Below are 16,606 nucleotides of genomic sequence, written 5' to 3'. Positions count from 1 at the left end.
AAATATTGGAATAGACCCCTGCCTTCCACTAACAGAGCCGGGCTGGAGAGAGGGAACGCACGCTTGATGACTTCATCAAAGCCCGGCTTGGCTTCCATTAGCCCATCGTTCTTGCGTAGTTGTGACTGTACTGTAAGGATCCGGCAGTCTTCTGGATACCACACGGCCAAAAGGCACTCTACAAGGACCCTAGGGACCGGGACCTTGTTGACTGGAATAATGTGCTAGGCTGAAGACGTCACAGTGACGATGGTGGTTGTGTTGTGCTGCTTGATAATGGACTCGTGCCAGGCCGGTTGGAGAACTGTGGGCTATACCATATGGTATGACATAGTAGACTACAATGATTCGGCCTGGATCCCGCATCCATTCCAATGGAATTGGAGCTCGCTTTCCACTGTAGGTGACAAGAAGACCACAATACGGTATGGATGGATGCGCTGACACCACATAACCTTGGCCGAGATACGGGATCGGCGTGATATGGCTGTCTATATTATGGTAGAAGGTACCAATCGATACAGATAGCGCTATACCGCTTGGCAGAGATATGGCAACGCCCTGATAGGGCCATATACTTAGGTGGAAGGTACTAGTGGATGGATCAGGATAACGTTATGTGACGGGATTCGTCTACAAACATGTCATTCTACCTAGATATACCTATTCATGTTGGAAGGCGTACTGGAATATCGTCATGATTGCCCATTTCGATAGGGGCAGCACGGGCAAGAGTGTGGAAGGGCAAGCGTCGTTATCTTGCTTCGGTGCTCGTGAGAACCGTTTGGGGCTCGTTGGTTAATGCCTATTGCCCTTGCAGATCAGGAGGTAGGTTGTCGGAAATCTGGATGTGTATCCATCCATTAGAATGGGACGGTCTATTGCGGCAGGTAAGTAACATTGTGATCAGAAGAGAGGGTAATAATCAGGTAGGCTAATGAATCCCATCCAAATGCGGCCCGAGAGAGATGGGCTTTGGCAGGAATGATTTATGTCAAACACCGATGTACATCTTACCTACATGAGTGTACAAGGCGAAAGTTGCTCAACAGCTAGAATGGCCACTGAGTAGCTTGAGGTCTTACATATGTAGTACTACACCCCTTGCTTTGCCGAGGACTGCAGATAGCTCGACACGTTGCAGATGCAGCCCACCTATATCCATTGCTATACTCCGTAACAAAACCACTCGGGTAATGGTAGGCCTTGGAAAAGGTGGCTTGCATGCCCCCAACTGTACAATTTTGGATATAACAGATTACCTATACTATACGAACTACCAGCATCGACGCCAGGTGTACCCATCAACGCCCGTCCGGACACCGACAGCCGATTTTCGCCCCCAACGCCGTGCGTCTTTTGTCAAACGCCGTTTGCCCGAGCCTCGTATTCCTCGCTAGTCGTCGGTTTTGATCACGGCTGACACAGAGTACCTCGTTACGGCTTCGAAGAGAGCGCTGAGCTTGTCGGTTGAGCAGACTGCCTCGATGCATAATCGGCGCTGATCTGACTCGGTGGTTGGGGTTGTGTTTGTGCTTGAAGAGACGGGGGGCGAGGGGGATGTAGTCGTGGGTATAGCGGTGGAATGAGTGCTGGAGAGACTTTGGAGCAGGAGCTCGTCGACGGTAACTGTGGATGGGAATGGATATTCGAGAGCTGGGATTCCACTGTCTCCGTTTTCTGCATTGCGTTAGACCAAGAGAGGTACCTAGGGAGTCGATACGTACGTGTAGGTAGTCCAGGGAACTGGAACGGCGGCGGATCGTTTAGGAAATCAGCTGGGGCATCGTAGAGCGGAGAGCAAGGCGTCAACGGGAGCCAGGACGGGCCTTTATCGGGCGTGAAGAAATTCCTGGCAGGTGCGACTGGCTCCGTGGGTGATCGTGTTGTGAAAGGCAAACCGTGGTCGCTCCTCCCTGTCCATGGCGGAGAGTCCTGTCGCTGCGATGGATCAGACCAGAGAATCTCCTGCCACAAACTGCCATCGTTCGATCTTTCCCAATCGCAGACTCCATCGGCAACAGCGGATTCTTCACTCTTCAGCCTCCGCTGCAGTATGTGGTATCTGTTCTTCGCGGCGAGACTCGTCCGTCCGGGGAAGTAGAGCGAGACGATCTGCTGCCAGTAGTGGCCGTGCTTGTTGACATATTGCATCAACAGCTCGTCCTAGAACGTCAGCACATCTCCGGAGAAGGGAAGACAGGCGTACCTCCTGAGGAGTCCATGGGCTGTGATTGATATCCGGATTGATGGCATGGCTCCATCGTTTTGAGCACTGATCTGGCAGCCTCGTCCCAACCACCGAAGCCACGACAGCCCACTTTGTGCCATGTCGCTCAATCGCCCGTCGCAGGCGTTCGTCCTCGGACTCGGTCCATGGCCCCTTCTTGACCTTTGCAGCTGCTGTGCCATACCACCGCTTCCGGCAGTCTTTGTTCGTTCGCCCGGGAAGGAATGCAGCAATATCATGCCAACTGATGTTGTCACCCTCTGCTTGTACTACAGGTCACCGTAAGTACCTGAGTCGTGGCAGGCCTAGAACTTGGGTGCAACCAACCTCGTCTAACCTCTCGCTTCAAGATCACATCCTCTTCGGGGGTCCAGTTTCTTCGAGGCCGGATCATCATGAGGCTTCCTTCGTCGGCGTTCGGGGCTATCATATCGGGGTCACTGTCCCGTGCATAGGTTTAAACCGCATCGCATTGCCCTCGCAGTAGTGGGGGTCTTATACACCCTCAGACTGCACCCAGGCCAGATCTGCTTGATCGCCTGGGCGGGATCCAGACCGGACCTCTTCAGGCCACCGATCGACCAGTAGTGGGTGATCTTATCGTTGACGAAATGGAACAAGACCCTCATTCTCAGTTAGCCTGCGCTCTGTCTCGCAGCGGCGGGCCTGACTCGCTGGAAGATTGGACCCTCTTCTGCTTGGGTAACGCAATCCGAGGCCATGCAGGCGCGGCGTGCCACCAGCCAACCGGCGACAGTCGTTCTCGCTTCGCATTCCCCTGCCAGCAACAATCCGAGGCACCCTCTTTTGCCTTTCCGGGAATTGTCTCTTCGGGGCTGATAGTGTCCGAAGTCCTGTCGAAGCTAGCCGTTTCATCTCGACACGGCCATGGCGCCAGCCGACCAGATCGGTCCGGCCTCTCCATCTGTGCCGACTCCATCGCAAACTTTACAACTGTATCGACCATGTTAAGTCTCTCATGATTGGTATTTCTGCTCTGCGACCGGGCGGGTGGCCAGCGCACCCGATGCCAACACGCGATCCCAGTCCAGTTCGTAATCCCACGCACGTTGCCCGTCAGCGACTCAGCAGCAAGTTAGCAACAGCCAAGCGAGTTGCATGGGCCCCGATCTGACTGCATGGACGGAGTAATCCGGTGCATCCCGCCGTGTAGCCAGCCTGATCGCCCTGTAAGATGCTCAGAGCAACAGACTGGACGGGACTCCAGCGTCTGCATCATTTGCGAGCACTGCAACTCGTAAAGGTCTCACGCGGAGAGTAACCTGTTTCACTCTATTGGCCTCGAGAAACATACGACTCATCCAAGGTAGCACTTGATGAACCACCTTTGAACCATATCTGGGACTGATAATCTCACCCGCATTGGGGGTCCAGACTCGCACAGTTTGCCTCCGTTGTTACACGGCCCAGCGACCTGGTTGACCCCAGTTTCCAACTGGGCCATGGGCTATGTCGACACACTTTGAGGCTGTGTGGCGGCCATGTTAGGTGGCCATACTGCGCCAGTCAGCTCCCTTGTCAGTGCGTGGCATAGCTCCCCACTACCTATCGACGTCCTCACACTCTTATCTCATCCCCGAGTCGTCTCAAAAGCCCTCCTCGTTACACTGGAAAAGTTCCGGCCGAGAGCAGGTAACCTTAAGGCTGCGTCGAGCCCCCATTTATTTACCGGGATCGGCGATCGACGACGGCTACGAGCGGCGCTCTTACCATAGTCTTGACTCTTGACGCTCGTATAAAGTCTCACCACGGCCTCCCGAGTCGATCGAACCCGGAACTTTATCCAGGGTCTCCGGTGGTAACCTTCCCCAACCCTGGAACCTTGCCCGTCTGTGTTACATGCGATATGATTGAAGCCATGCTCTTGGTAGTGATAAGCGAAATCGCGGTACGGAATACATTGGCATCGGGCCTGCGAACTCGATCTCGTGTCACGCCTTAATGGATAAGAGATGGATAACCTTACGGGTGTAATCTCATTGCATCGCCCCATGGATAGGGAAGTGCCTTCAATGGCCCTGTCGCATGATCAATGATTCTGGGTATAGCCTCCATACTAGGACTCTGTGACTAATATCTGCAATCACAGACACTTATTCACGGGTTCCACAGTCTATTCTGTCCAGAAAGCCAAGCCGGCAGTTCCAATGGCGATCGAAGATTCGAGTCTGTACCCCTGCAGTGGCGCGGTGGATGCCATGGAAACAGGTTATGGTACCCCCGTCGGCTAATGGCTCCATGAATCAGGATGCACGGCCGGCTATATTTGTATCTCTAGTTGCTATAGCACTTGTGCCGCGTGGAGCTACGATGGTAGACTATATATAGTACATGGCCTCGACGCAGTCCCTTGTCTCAAACTTACTTATACCGCACCTCTTAAACGGGTTCGTGGAGAGCTAGCAGGTATCTACTATCCCATATACTTGACGTAGTTCGTCACTCTACTCCCCATGACCATAAGAGCACAGACCTGACCGAACTCTGTTCGTTGAAGAAGCTTTCCGCTTAAAGGTTCGACATGGGTCAGAAGATCATGAGCCGCCAACCCCGGAAACACCGGAACTTAACCTTCATAAGGGGACTACTGAAGGAAACATCTCGCTGAAGAGATCATGCAATGAAGATCCATTGATTTTTGTTTCAGGAGCGTCGGTGCTCTTTACACGGTGGCCATGCCTGGGAACCGTTACTGTTATGTTATGTAGTAGTCTATGGGGAAGCAGCTGTATGGAATCCGAGGCAGGAAGTCACCACGCCGAGCAGTATATAGTGCTGCTGGATCACACACTTAGGGATCTGCTGGCGCCGTCGACGAACGACATGGTGTTGAGTCAACCTTTGGCTTTACAGCACCTCAGCTGTAATTAGTGCTGGGCGGCTTATTATAGTTAAATAGGTAAGGTCGTAGTATCACGGCTGGTTTCTAGTTTCTACAAGAGCGAAGAGAGCCCTAGAGGTGAGTGCCGGGGTACGCAGGGAAAAAGCGGATGCAAAGAAAGAGCTGGAGGCTGGAGCTCGCTGGATGTATCCTGGAATCATCATGGTATTACCTGGACAACCTATGTATATCCATCGTTCTTCCATCCATGAATATGAGCCTAGTTGAGTTAGGGTTTCGTCAAGTGGACAATGCATGCAATTCGCCCTTTCTTTCTACATTTCCACCAATATCGATTTTCAAATAAAAGCTACCATACAAGAACTGCATGCCTTACTGGAACCCAAAGCCAAACAAACCGCCTCAACTTCTTCTGACCCTCCCTTAACCCTTACGGCTCCTGTTGACAGAGCGTCGCAAACCTCTTCTCCAACCCGATAATCACATCCTCCCCAACATCCAAATGCTCATCCTCATCCTCATCTGCTGCATCATACGCCCCCTCCCCCGCCGTCAATCGATCAAGCCGTCCTACCGCCCCACGAGCCAACTGCTCAACAAGACAGCAATCCGCCAGCTTATTCACAATCCCCAGGATAAACGCCCGGCACTCCTTGCTCTGCTCCTTCGCGCAAGCTTCCACAAAGACCCGTTTATCCTTCGCATTGATGATGCCCAGCTTCAGCGCCTTCGCCTCGCCGAAGTGCGTGTTTGGGAACGGACGCTCCAACACCAGTCGTTCATACCCGTCGTTCCCGTCCGGCGCGGTCAGGTACCAGGTTGCGTTGTGGGTGTTGACGGGGCGGAGGATCAGTGCCCATGTATTTGCTGCGTGGACGATGTCGCCGCCGCTTTCGGACGACGAGGAGGATGAGCTCCACCGGGAACGAATCTCGCCTTGTTTGTCCTTGAATGCGGTTTGCTTGTGCTTCTGCTTCGTAGGTACGGAGGCCGGCCCCACGCCGATCAAGAGCTCGTAGGCTCGGTCGTTGCTCCGTAGCGCCCTGGCGGGGTGGACGCGGTGGCGCTTGTACATGTAGTCGGTGGGATTGGCGGGTCGGGGTGGACGGGCCCAGATCGCGCGGAAGTCGCGGACGGCTTCTTCGTCGATTATCAGTGGGGGGATGGGTGTCTCGTCGTCGTTGGGGGTTTCTTCGTTGGTGTGGATGTCGGGCTGGTAGGCTTTGTAGGGTGTGGGGATTTGGCCGTCGACCAGCTCGGGGTTGTAGGGCTTGTAGCATGGGAGCTCGGGGATGTCGCGGGCCTGGGGGGTGTTTGTGTTTCCCATGTTGGATGACTTGGGTTCGTGGGGTGGTGATGGTGGTGTTTGTGGTGTGGTGTCGTGTCGAGCGTTCTATCTCTGGAGGGAGGATGCAATGCAGTGTGGTGTGGACGATTATCGCAAGGGCGCTGGTAGGCCTTATTTATATACCCTATGTCTAAGTCCTAAAGTCTACCTTTGAGTGAATGGACTCTGCTTTATTCAGTTTCTGTTGTTGGCATTGTGGCCTTCATTCACTGCCTGTGAGCTGCTCTGGGCCGTTGTTTGCAACCGATTCCATTCACCTGCGCGTCCTTTGTAATAAAAACAAGATCTTTGCTTGTGTATACCTAAGCTTCGCAAAGACCATTTTTGGAATAGGTTCATTCAATTCCATTGTCTTTCACCGCAGATGGGTGAAAGATTCGAGAGTCAATGGGCATTCGAAGACATCGCTTCAATCCTCGCCAGTCACTCAATCTCCAGGGGGAAGCCTGAGTCAACCCAAGTAAACGGACGTCTACGTTATTCTTTGAACAGCCTTCAACACCCTTCCCAAGGCATCTTTTTCTTGAGGCCATAAACGTCCGCTTAAGGAAAATCCGCTCACTACGGACTAACCGGACTGATGAAGCATACAGAGTGTCGACCCACCCGAACTGATACATTTCTTCCGCAGTGGTCCGCTCATATCCTCAGCCTGGCCCAGCTATACCCAGTGTCTTCAAGCTCTGTTCACTCACCAAGAGGAACAACAGTGTTTATGGGTATGCATTGGCTTATTAAATTAAATAAGCACGATACTAAACATCCACTGGCCGGTTGGTGTAGTTGGTTATCACGTATCGTTAACACCGATAAGGTCGCCGGATCGAGCCCGGCACTGGTCAGACTGATCTGGATCTCCAGTTTCTTTTTGGTCTCTACTCAAAATCCTACGGCACACGCCTTGTGTCCTTGTTAGGAGATTTTTTGTAGCACCAGCTATCGTTGTCGTTATTGGGGTCTCACAACACTTACAGTTTAGCCCTGCAACGCGTCCTAACTCGGAACGATAGACAACTTATCGAGGGAATTGTTATACCGGGCCGGAAATGCAACGGTCTAATGTAGTTGAGCTTTCCCTGTGGATCAAGAAGTACGCTGGAAACAATATATATCACCACCCTTTCGCGATTCAAAATAATTTTGGCCTCACAAAGCACTTCTTTTACCGTCCTGGTATAGTTACCTAACCGATGAAATGATTTCTCAACAACAAACGAGTTACATTACCCGGTAGGTATACACGCAGCCCTGTTACGCCGCACCAGAACCATCCTCCTTGAATCCTATAATGAACAATCAACCCCTTCAAGCTACCCGGCCGCACCCCCCACAGCCCTCTGAATCTCATCAACAAGCCTCAAGCTCCCAATCCCATACGGCGCGCTCGCGAGACGGCGCAGTAAGCGGATAATGTAAAACCGTTGGGGTCCGGGCTCGGTCTGATCGAAGCAGGGTACAAGACAGGTGGCGAGCTCGTTGGGACTGAGTCTCGCGACGGTCTGGAATCGGATGTTCCGGCGCAGCAGATGCCAGTCATGGCTGGGGACTTCGACCATGTTCATCTGGTACTCGCCGGTCGGGCTTGCGTTTACGGCGATCTCGACGACTTTGCTCTCGCTGGGGTATATGAGGACTAGGAACCAGTTGTGTTGGTTGCGGCCGAGCGCGAGGGTGTAAGTGCCGAAGCCGAACATCGTTGGGGATGGCTTGGTCGAATGTTGTTGTGGCTGTGGTTTGAATTGTTGTCTGTTCTATCATGAGTAGTTAGGCTGGGGACGGTTGCTTTTATGCCATATCAAATACTATGAAATATCTCCATTGTACGTGTTTGAGAGGCAAATAGGGCTCTCTTCTTTGTTACGCATTCATGGCGCTGAAGCCTTTTGCGAGATACACAAAGGCTTCAGACCTGAGGTTCAGACTCACAACGGGAATGGCCTTTGTACTGTGTTTAATGTGAAGCTCCATATACTAAAATGCGTTTCTTTCATGAGAATCCTTATCAACATTTGAACTCCTTACACCATTGAACAGTCTGGAAACTACAGCAGATACAATCTGGACTGTCACATAGGCAGTCCTTCAGCGAATCCTGAACTAGTGGATCTCTGTGATGGAGCTTTGGGCAGCCCAAGTGTACCTATATAGTTGGGTAGCATCAGATACAGTTCAAATATATATTCCAAGATTTGTGATCTAACTTACTGTCCATTCTGCAAGGCCTCGCAAGGAATATTTCATCTCCACTTTGTTCTTCATCAGACAACAATTGATACTACATGTTTAGCATGAATCATGTGTTTTTCTGCTACGTTACCTTAGTTTTAAAGTCTCAATAAGGGCCTGGGCAGTCCATCATTTGATATCACAATTCCTTCTATTGACGCAACGAACAGATATCCATATATCCAGTATCAAACAGACATTGTACAAAAACGCGGATCCTATCATATCAATCCAACTCACTCAAAGCCAACCGATCGGCTGCCACATCCAGCTCATCAATGTCCTCCTCCAACTCATCGTCCTGATTCTCCTCATTCCTCTCGGAGCGTCCATGCCCAAATTCACCCCTAAGATCATCATCATCATCAACCCCCCTCCCAACCCGAAACCCACTCCCGCGCACATCCTCCCTCAAAAAAAAATAATCCACAGCAGCAAGATTATAATAATAATACTCCGCCTCTCCACCCTCATACCCCATCTCATCCACCATCCCAAGCAAGACATCAACAACCGCACTCTCCACAATCCCCCTCTCCCAAAGCCCAAACACAACCCGCAGGATAAAGTACTTGCTCGGCCCGGCGCGCGTCTCAAAAAACGCATCCAGAAACGTCTGAATCCGCTCCCCCTGCAGCATGGCGAGCAGGTAGAACTCGGAAAATGTCTCCTGGGTCTCGGCGCACGCCCCGTCGTTGATCTGCTCGTGGGCATATGGGTTCTCGCGGAACGGGCTGCCGACGGCGTAGTAGGCGCTGTAGGTTGTGGTTGTGAGCTCGGGGATCGACCATTCGAGGGTTAGGACCCAGCGGCCGCCGTAGCGTGATTCGGGCTTGCTGATGCCGAGATAAATGCCGCAGGTGTCGCCTTCTGGGCGGCGGTGGATGGGCTCGGTTGTGGACATTGTGGGGTTGGGATGGTTGAGATGGGTTCTGCTGATTGAGGTTGATGAGGCTGTGGACGCCATGGAGAGAAGGGACTGTTGGTTTGGAGAGTGGTTAACCGGGTAGGAAGAAGCTTGCGAGAGGTTCATAGGATATAATGGAGGATTGTGTACCCAAGTCGAACTGCTCTTCCGTAGATAATCTGCGTCGAGGCTTGCCTGTGGGCTTCAGCGTCAGGTTCAGAACGGAGAGTGCCGCTTGCTTGAGGGGATCGATTGAACAGAATTGTCCTTGCAGAGCTCTGGAGAGAGATGGCTGGGGCAGGGACGAGCTGCTATAAATGGACTTCATCTTGGTGGGTGTTTTATTGTTTACTCTTTATGTGGTGAAAGAGCTTTATGCGGGCTTTGAGTGAAGAGCAAAGAGCTTGGAGGTTTCCAGCACCCTGTCTTTCAGTGACAAGGCTGTTGTGAAGATTCCATTCACATTTCTTCGCTTGCTGAGCTGTAGAGCGTACCTTGGGCCTTTATTTATCTACTAAGAAGTAGCAGCGGTCTTTTTTCCTTATTTCATTGCTCTTGGTGTCCAAGATTTCTCCTTTCACCCGCTCTGCTAACGGCAATTTCCGTCATTGTCTAACACTGCAGACAGAGGCCGCAGCTGTCAAGACACGGACCAGCACCCCATCTGTCTGGGTAAAGAGACGGAAGCGAGATAGGTACATCCAGGGCTGTAGAAATGACAGTTTACCAGAGTAAAGACAGCGCAAGGATTGATCTTGCTCTCATAATATATGCATTTGATGAAGCTTGTATGGGACCGCTTAGTGACATTATTGCTTCCAAGTCCCAAAACCGTCAAGTGTCAGCAACCCGCAGACGCTCAAACCAAAACTCCAATCACGGAAGGCAGGCCCGATTCCCCAGAGCACAAGCCGCGTGCCTCGTATTCATATCTGGGCGTCGAGCTTAAAAGCGAGGTATTCCCTCTCTCCCGACTTCTCCAGCTCGTATGACACCACACCCAACATCAAAATAAAATGCTCCCAGCGACCGAGAAAAACACCCAAGCGATCGAGAACGCAACAGCCCTACAAGGCGTCTGCTGGGGCGATGAGTACGAGATAATGATATCGGGGATGCTGTACGCCTATACCTAACTGAGGATTATTGTACGCCTGTACTAAGTGGATGTAGATACAACCCCCTCGCCCCCGAACTCATCGCAGGCCGCGAAAAAGCACGCCGTCTCATCGCCGAATTCAACGCGCCGCCTGATCCCACCATCCCCTTCGCCGATACCATCGCGCGCAGAGAAGCTGCCCTGCGAAAACTCTTCGGTCACGCGGGTGAAGGAATCTACGTTGAGGCCCCGCTATTCGTCGACTACGGGTGCAATATCAGCGTTGGAAAGGCGTTCTACGCCAACTTCAAGTATGCCCCCGTCCCGTCCTCTTTTCGCCTTGGATGCTGAGATTAATGTGACCAGCCTCACTATCCTCGACTGCGGCCTCGTTACAATCGGCGACCACGTCGAGATCGGACCGAACGTTAACATCATTACCGGCGAGCACTATACTGAGATCAATGCGCGGCGAGCGAACCGCGGGAAGGAGTTTACGAGGGAGGTTGTCATTGGCAATGACTGCTGGATTGGGGCGGGTGTTACGATCCTCGCTGGGGTGGTGATTGGTGAGGGGTGCACGGTTGGTGCGGGATCCGTGGTTAAGAGGGATATTCCGGCGTTTAGCATTGCTGTTGGGTGTCCGGCGAGAGTTGTTAGGTCGGCTGGGAGGCCTGATGGGGAGAGGGAGGATTAGTACCTAACAGTATGGGTTGGCGTAATTAGGGCTCATCTGCGTACCTGTGCTAGTGTATGGTATTTCAGGAGGGAAGTTAAGATTGTTGGAATGGACTTTTTTTTTTTTTTTTTTTTCGCGGATTAAGAGTACAGAAGTTGAAACAGAAGTAGGGTCTATGTTCACCCTGGTTCGATCAACAATCAGGTACATGCTTTGTCTTTTGTCTTTCTTCAGTGTCAGCAAGGACCTAAAGAGCTGTTGAATGACTCGCGTGACGGGCAAAGCCAGGCTTGGGGAAGCAATAGCTAGGCACCTGAGGATAACAATATACCCTGAGTAATAGTCGTCTCAGAGTAGCCCTTGTCACCTTGTGATGTAGAACGGCCAAGGGCAATAAAGAAAGGATTAAGACAGATCCATTGTTTAGCGCTCTCATGGGAATCATTTTCCTATCCACCCAACCGGACAAAGGACTGCACTGCAATGCTAACTCATCTTTGCCCCGTCCTCCAACAGGCCGCATCAGAATCACTGCACTCCGAACTTCTAAAGGAGGCCCGAGCACACCCCTCTGGTCGTGCGGGGTGAATATCAATAACCCGAGGTAAACAGCCCAAGGTTCCCCCCCCTTAGTCTTCCACCCCCAAGCTCCATATCGAGAAACCGCCATAGTCGAGAGCGACGATCCCAAAACTAACATGTCCCAGACCCCTCGCCTACACAACAAGATCGCTATTGTGACCGGCGCCTCGTCTGGCCTCGGTCGAGCGATTGCCATCCGGTATGCGCAAGAAGGCGCGAAAGTCGTCTGCGCCGATCTATCGCCAACTGCACGGTCGCAGGAGGAAACGGAAATCACGACGTGTAATTTGATCGTCGAGAAGGGCGGAGCGGCGCTCTTCGTGCAGACAGACGTCGGGGATGCCGCTCAGATGGAGAACCTCATTGACGTTACTGTCGAGAAGTATGGTCGCTTGGATATGTATGCCACTGACCCAGCAGATATCGATGAACCTGGCTAATTACCAGCCAGCCTGGTCAACAACGCCGGTGTAGCGCTCGAGGCGCGCACTCCCGCAGTGCTGCATCTGACTGACGAGGAAACGTGGGACACAACCATGCGCGTCAACGCGAAGTCCGTGTTCCTGGGATGCAAATATGCACTGGCACAGATGCTGCGCCAGGAACCGCATTCTTCTGGTGATCGCGGGTGGATCGTCAACATCTCATCGATCATGGGGATGATTGCTGGGCCGGAGAACCGTGAGTTGATCACCTTAGTCCCAACTAAATAAATGGACGAGGGCTAAGATCGACCAGCATCGTACTGCGCGTCGAAAGGCGCAGTGAGCCAGCTGACTCGGCAAATCGCGCTCGATTACGCGCCCCATAGGATCCATGCAAATGCGCTGTGTCCTGGGTGTAAGTTCTCCCTTTCTGTATTCCCGGAGGGTGAAGTTGACCAAGAAACTGCTGGTAGACACCCAGACTGCGATTTTCAAAGAAACAATCACGTACATGACGCCGTGGGAAGAGCTGAACAGGCGTCATCCGTTGAAGGGACCTGGACAGCCGGATGATATTGCGCGGATGGCGGTCGTCTTGGCGAGCGAGGATGCGAGCTGGGTTACTGGGGTTTGCTTGCCGGTTGATGGGGGATATACTGCTCGTTAGACTGAATGTCTTTGAGTGGTATTGAAGATACTCGTGGTACGGTCGAATCAGTTGGCGTAGACACACAGCGATAATAGGAGTCTAGTTGCCATGCAATCTCTCATTTAGCGTTTATCAACATGACCGCTTGAGTATTTCCAAGGCTGTGGGCCTATGGTACTTGATGCCCTAGATCAGGCAGCATGGCTAGGCCTCCCAGCTGGAGCGCCGGCTCATAGACGAAGTTGACAACTGTGGCAAACCTGATCAGTCAATGGAACCCAGACTATTATTTTGGGTACTCTGAAGACCCGATACTCAGAGATTCACAGAATGACGTTGTATCTGCGTATAGGGCTGGTGGCTGGTGCCGAGACCGTACGGCATCCCGTCTGTATGTGTCACTTTTGCCACTGCATGCTCCGTGCCATCCCGGTAAGGCTCCATTGAGTGTAAGCCGCATAGTAGTAGTCGGCAAGGCGAAGCCGCGAAGCCGCGAAGCAACCCTACCGAGCCTCACCAGGCACCAGCCTTCGGGTTGCCGCGCGGCTATCGCCCTGAAGAGCAAATCCGCCGCTTGGTGAGCATAGAATGACGTCGGGTTGAGTATGATCCTAGCGGACGAGCTGGACCGGTAATTCTTCCCGTGATGTGTCATTGTCTTTGCCACTCTGGACCGGGTCAGGGCTGGACTCGGGCGGTAACAAGACAAAGGAGCGAGGCAGGCTATGAGGCTTACAGGTCCAGGCCCAAGCGTGGTGTTGCCTTAGGTTCCCTTACCTTGATAATTTGACAGCACACTTGGTTTGAGCGCATCTCAGGGCTGCGAGAGCGCGACTCACCCAGGTCGTCTCCTGAAACAGCCCTAACAACGCAGGGACCAACCGTGTCGCACGAAGTGGGATGGCACCCCTCGCGGGGTCCAAGATGCGACCCTGCATAGAGGTGCATTTGTCGGTACTGCATTCTGGAATTGCAGATGGTCCCTTGTACTCGGAGCGAAAGCGCCTGCATTACCTGGTATCCGAAGTGGAGGCTGTATCCCGAAGACGCGGCGAGGCTGCCTGTCGGATGCCCTGAACACGCCTGGGCTGAATTGCGTACCATCACGGAACTTGCTTATATTGACTTGATTGTTATTGGTTCTTTTTTACTTAATAGGTCTAACCTGAGGAAGAAAGCCCAGGAGAGGACGAGCATTGTTTTGCGTAAAGACCACGAGAATGAGGCTGTCTCAAAGCACCGAGAGCACATGGCTGGCGTGCACTGGCCAAGATGACTTCACTATATACCGAGCCCGGTGAGCCTTTTAGTTGTACTTCCTAGTGTCGTATCTCGTATAGTCAATTGTCCAGTCCGAGTTCATGTAAATGGTTAATCACTAGGGATGATGGTGATAATCCATGAGCCAAAACAAACGGAGCGCTTTAGCCATGCAGAAAACAACTCCGGGGTGTATGTGCTTTCGACCCCTCAAGTGCCGATCCTTTGGCCCCTGGACACTGAGACTCTTCTTAGATCTTACTATGGTACTTTGCTCCTCAACAGTGGGTAGGATGTGAGTATAGTCTGTTAAGAAGACGGCCCGGGGCACCGGGTTTCCTTCCGTTCCCTTCGAATGTATCGAATTGTCTCCGTTACGCTGGATCTCCCAATCGGATATTCGAGGGAGTCCCGATTCCATAGCGCTGGTGGCTTCCTAGACCTGGCAGAGTGTTAGACTAGGGGTAGGCTGCAACGACGATCATGCATTGCGGACCTAAATGCAACCGATGGTCCGATGCACCACGGTCGGGACGACCCGTCGCTCGCTGCGATATCGAAGGCCACTAGAAGCTTTCTTGCAGTAGTGCAAAGTTTATTGCCAAGTGCGTTTTGGATTTTTGGGGCATTTCTGGCTATATCTCCGCGGAAGGGAGGATATTGACTGCATTGCACTACTTGAGCCCAATATAGCAGTGCATTTCGTAGAAATGTAGGAGGGATGTTGAAGTACTGAAAACAGACCCTAAAATAAGTCATAGAAACGTCAAAGTCGACGTCAACTGTCAAAAACGTCAGCAGGGCTCCCGTCCTTCTGCTACTGGTTGCCTTGACTCTCAACGCTCGATGTACAGGGCTAGGGCTAACTCTGAAACATGAAGTCCTACAATTGTGGGAACTAAGCTTCACCAAGCACTCCACTTGCGATAATTCTTCGGAAGCCAAGCAGGATTTCTTGACAAGATGCAACTCACCGGGAACACTCGTGTGTCGCAAGTCCAAACTCCATGCTTTTTTGCTTTGGCCTGCCGGTGATACCAGCACGCTGCAAAGTAGCACTCGCATTCAATTTTAGACCAGAGACCCCACTAAGTTAAACCTGGTACATGTGAAAGGAGCCTGTCCGTTGGAACGGTTACATCTGCACTCTGTACTTTTGTATATGTCGGGGGATTCTCGGACATAGCTGTGGGGTCGACGCCTGGAATGGTTGTATAGACGACGAGAAAGCAGGATTGTAGGATTCGGTTTTTACGTCAGAGAAATGTGTTCCCAGGGCCTCTAGGCTCTGTATCCAATACCACGAAACTGGTACGGAATCAAGCCGGCTGCGTTAGCCCAACGTCTTTGGCGGAGGGATCGACCCTGCAGGAGATCTGGCATCGGGTAGATCTCCGGTGCAGCCAGATCTTAGGTACCCAAGCAGTTGGAAAAGTTAAAGAGCGCCACATATAACGTCTATCTTCATGAACCAGGGAGAAGAGAAGAGCTATAGAAATGTTTTCAAACACCGTCTTAAGAGGTTCGAACAAATGCCGGTCTTGCTATCCCGAGGATTCTGCTCGCAGTTCCACATTTACTGAACATCATGACGGGCTCTTGTAATACCGCACCTGGTCAGTGCTGTACAGTGCGGCTAAGCGAGTGCAGGTCGCAATGAAACGAGGCTGGCGCAGTCCTATTCTGTGCACTATTAGACTTTACTGGGAAAGAACCAGCTTATTTCATCAGGAATTATGCATTTTACTCACCAACCAGCCCTCTCTGGCCCTACCCAGGCTCCAGCTACGGATTTCGGCCGGAGCCATGACCATAGCCCTCCACAGCCCGTACCCAGGCTACAAGTGAACGGGAAGAGGGGCCTTGTTCTGAGACCAGAGGCCAAACATCATTGAGCATCATAGGCATCGGACTTTTGTGCCCGAATACCTGCCTCAGCTACCTCGACTGTGCTCCGCAGCACTCTGAAGTCCCCTTACATTGCTTCATCATGTCCTGCGGGGAACCTCTTCCAGACAGAGGTTTGAATGTGCCTGTTCCAGAACTGCGGTATTTTTTTCTTCTGGTTTCATAAGCATGATCCTCATCTCTCATTTGCCAGACCCTCTTTGATGGTCTGTGAGGCTTCTTGGCAAGCATCAAAAAGCATCATACACCAGGCTATATAACTCGCGGGGTCTTCTTTGCCTTTGCTGGCTTCCAAGAATAAACAGTCAAGTCTTTCTTTGACGACAGACCTTGAGTTGAACTCGGTTACTTACGTTCTCAACCTCTTTGTTGTATACCCTCTTCGTACAGTCAATCTCGACCCGACTGCCGGCCAGTCATCACTCTACAG

The 16,606-nt window shown here is 52.0% G+C and overlaps 6 protein-coding genes across 6 annotated transcripts; 2 read left to right on the top strand and 4 right to left on the bottom strand.

The window, feature by feature from the left end:
* Positions 1 to 1,396: 1,396 nt before the first annotated feature.
* DSM5745_08513 (uncharacterized protein) lies at positions 1,397 to 2,660 on the bottom strand (the record flags this gene model as incomplete). The annotated part of the gene is made up of 4 exons (XM_026750529.1): positions 1,397 to 1,680; positions 1,728 to 2,166; positions 2,210 to 2,499; positions 2,558 to 2,660. The coding sequence occupies 4 exons, from the start codon at positions 2,658 to 2,660 to the stop codon at positions 1,397 to 1,399; spliced, it is 1,116 nt and encodes a 371-aa protein (XP_026600542.1).
* Positions 2,661 to 5,523: 2,863 nt separating this feature from the next.
* DSM5745_08512 (uncharacterized protein) lies at positions 5,524 to 6,420 on the bottom strand (the record flags this gene model as incomplete). Its single annotated transcript, XM_026750528.1, has 1 exon — positions 5,524 to 6,420. The coding sequence occupies one exon, from the start codon at positions 6,418 to 6,420 to the stop codon at positions 5,524 to 5,526; it is 897 nt and encodes a 298-aa protein (XP_026600541.1).
* A 1,331-nt stretch (positions 6,421 to 7,751) lies between these two features.
* DSM5745_08511 (uncharacterized protein) lies at positions 7,752 to 8,135 on the bottom strand (the record flags this gene model as incomplete). The annotated part of the gene is made up of 1 exon (XM_026750527.1): positions 7,752 to 8,135. One exon carries the CDS (start codon positions 8,133 to 8,135, stop codon positions 7,752 to 7,754), a length of 384 nt encoding a protein of 127 aa, XP_026600540.1.
* Positions 8,136 to 8,507: 372 nt separating this feature from the next.
* On the bottom strand, positions 8,508 to 9,571 carry DSM5745_08510 (uncharacterized protein; the record flags this gene model as incomplete). Its single annotated transcript, XM_026750526.1, has 2 exons — positions 8,508 to 8,581; positions 8,908 to 9,571. The coding sequence occupies 2 exons, from the start codon at positions 9,569 to 9,571 to the stop codon at positions 8,508 to 8,510; spliced, it is 738 nt and encodes a 245-aa protein (XP_026600539.1).
* Positions 9,572 to 10,590: 1,019 nt separating this feature from the next.
* DSM5745_08509 (sugar O-acetyltransferase) lies at positions 10,591 to 11,370 on the top strand (the record flags this gene model as incomplete). The annotated part of the gene is made up of 3 exons (XM_026750525.1): positions 10,591 to 10,694; positions 10,748 to 10,984; positions 11,040 to 11,370. 3 exons carry the CDS (start codon positions 10,591 to 10,593, stop codon positions 11,368 to 11,370), a joined length of 672 nt encoding a protein of 223 aa, XP_026600538.1.
* A 680-nt stretch (positions 11,371 to 12,050) lies between these two features.
* Positions 12,051 to 13,026, top strand: DSM5745_08508 (SDR family NAD(P)-dependent oxidoreductase; the record flags this gene model as incomplete). The annotated part of the gene is made up of 4 exons (XM_026750524.1): positions 12,051 to 12,334; positions 12,386 to 12,615; positions 12,673 to 12,774; positions 12,833 to 13,026. The coding sequence occupies 4 exons, from the start codon at positions 12,051 to 12,053 to the stop codon at positions 13,024 to 13,026; spliced, it is 810 nt and encodes a 269-aa protein (XP_026600537.1).
* Between the last annotated feature and the right edge of the window lie 3,580 nt (positions 13,027 to 16,606).

The sequence above is a fragment of the Aspergillus mulundensis genome, assembly GCF_003369625.1.
Source record: "Aspergillus mulundensis strain DSM 5745 chromosome Unknown scaffold_10, whole genome shotgun sequence".
Classification (NCBI taxonomy): domain Eukaryota; kingdom Fungi; phylum Ascomycota; class Eurotiomycetes; order Eurotiales; family Aspergillaceae; genus Aspergillus; species Aspergillus mulundensis.
The sequence above is the reverse complement of the archived record's forward strand: the minus strand, read 5'-3'. Positions and strand labels throughout refer to the sequence as shown.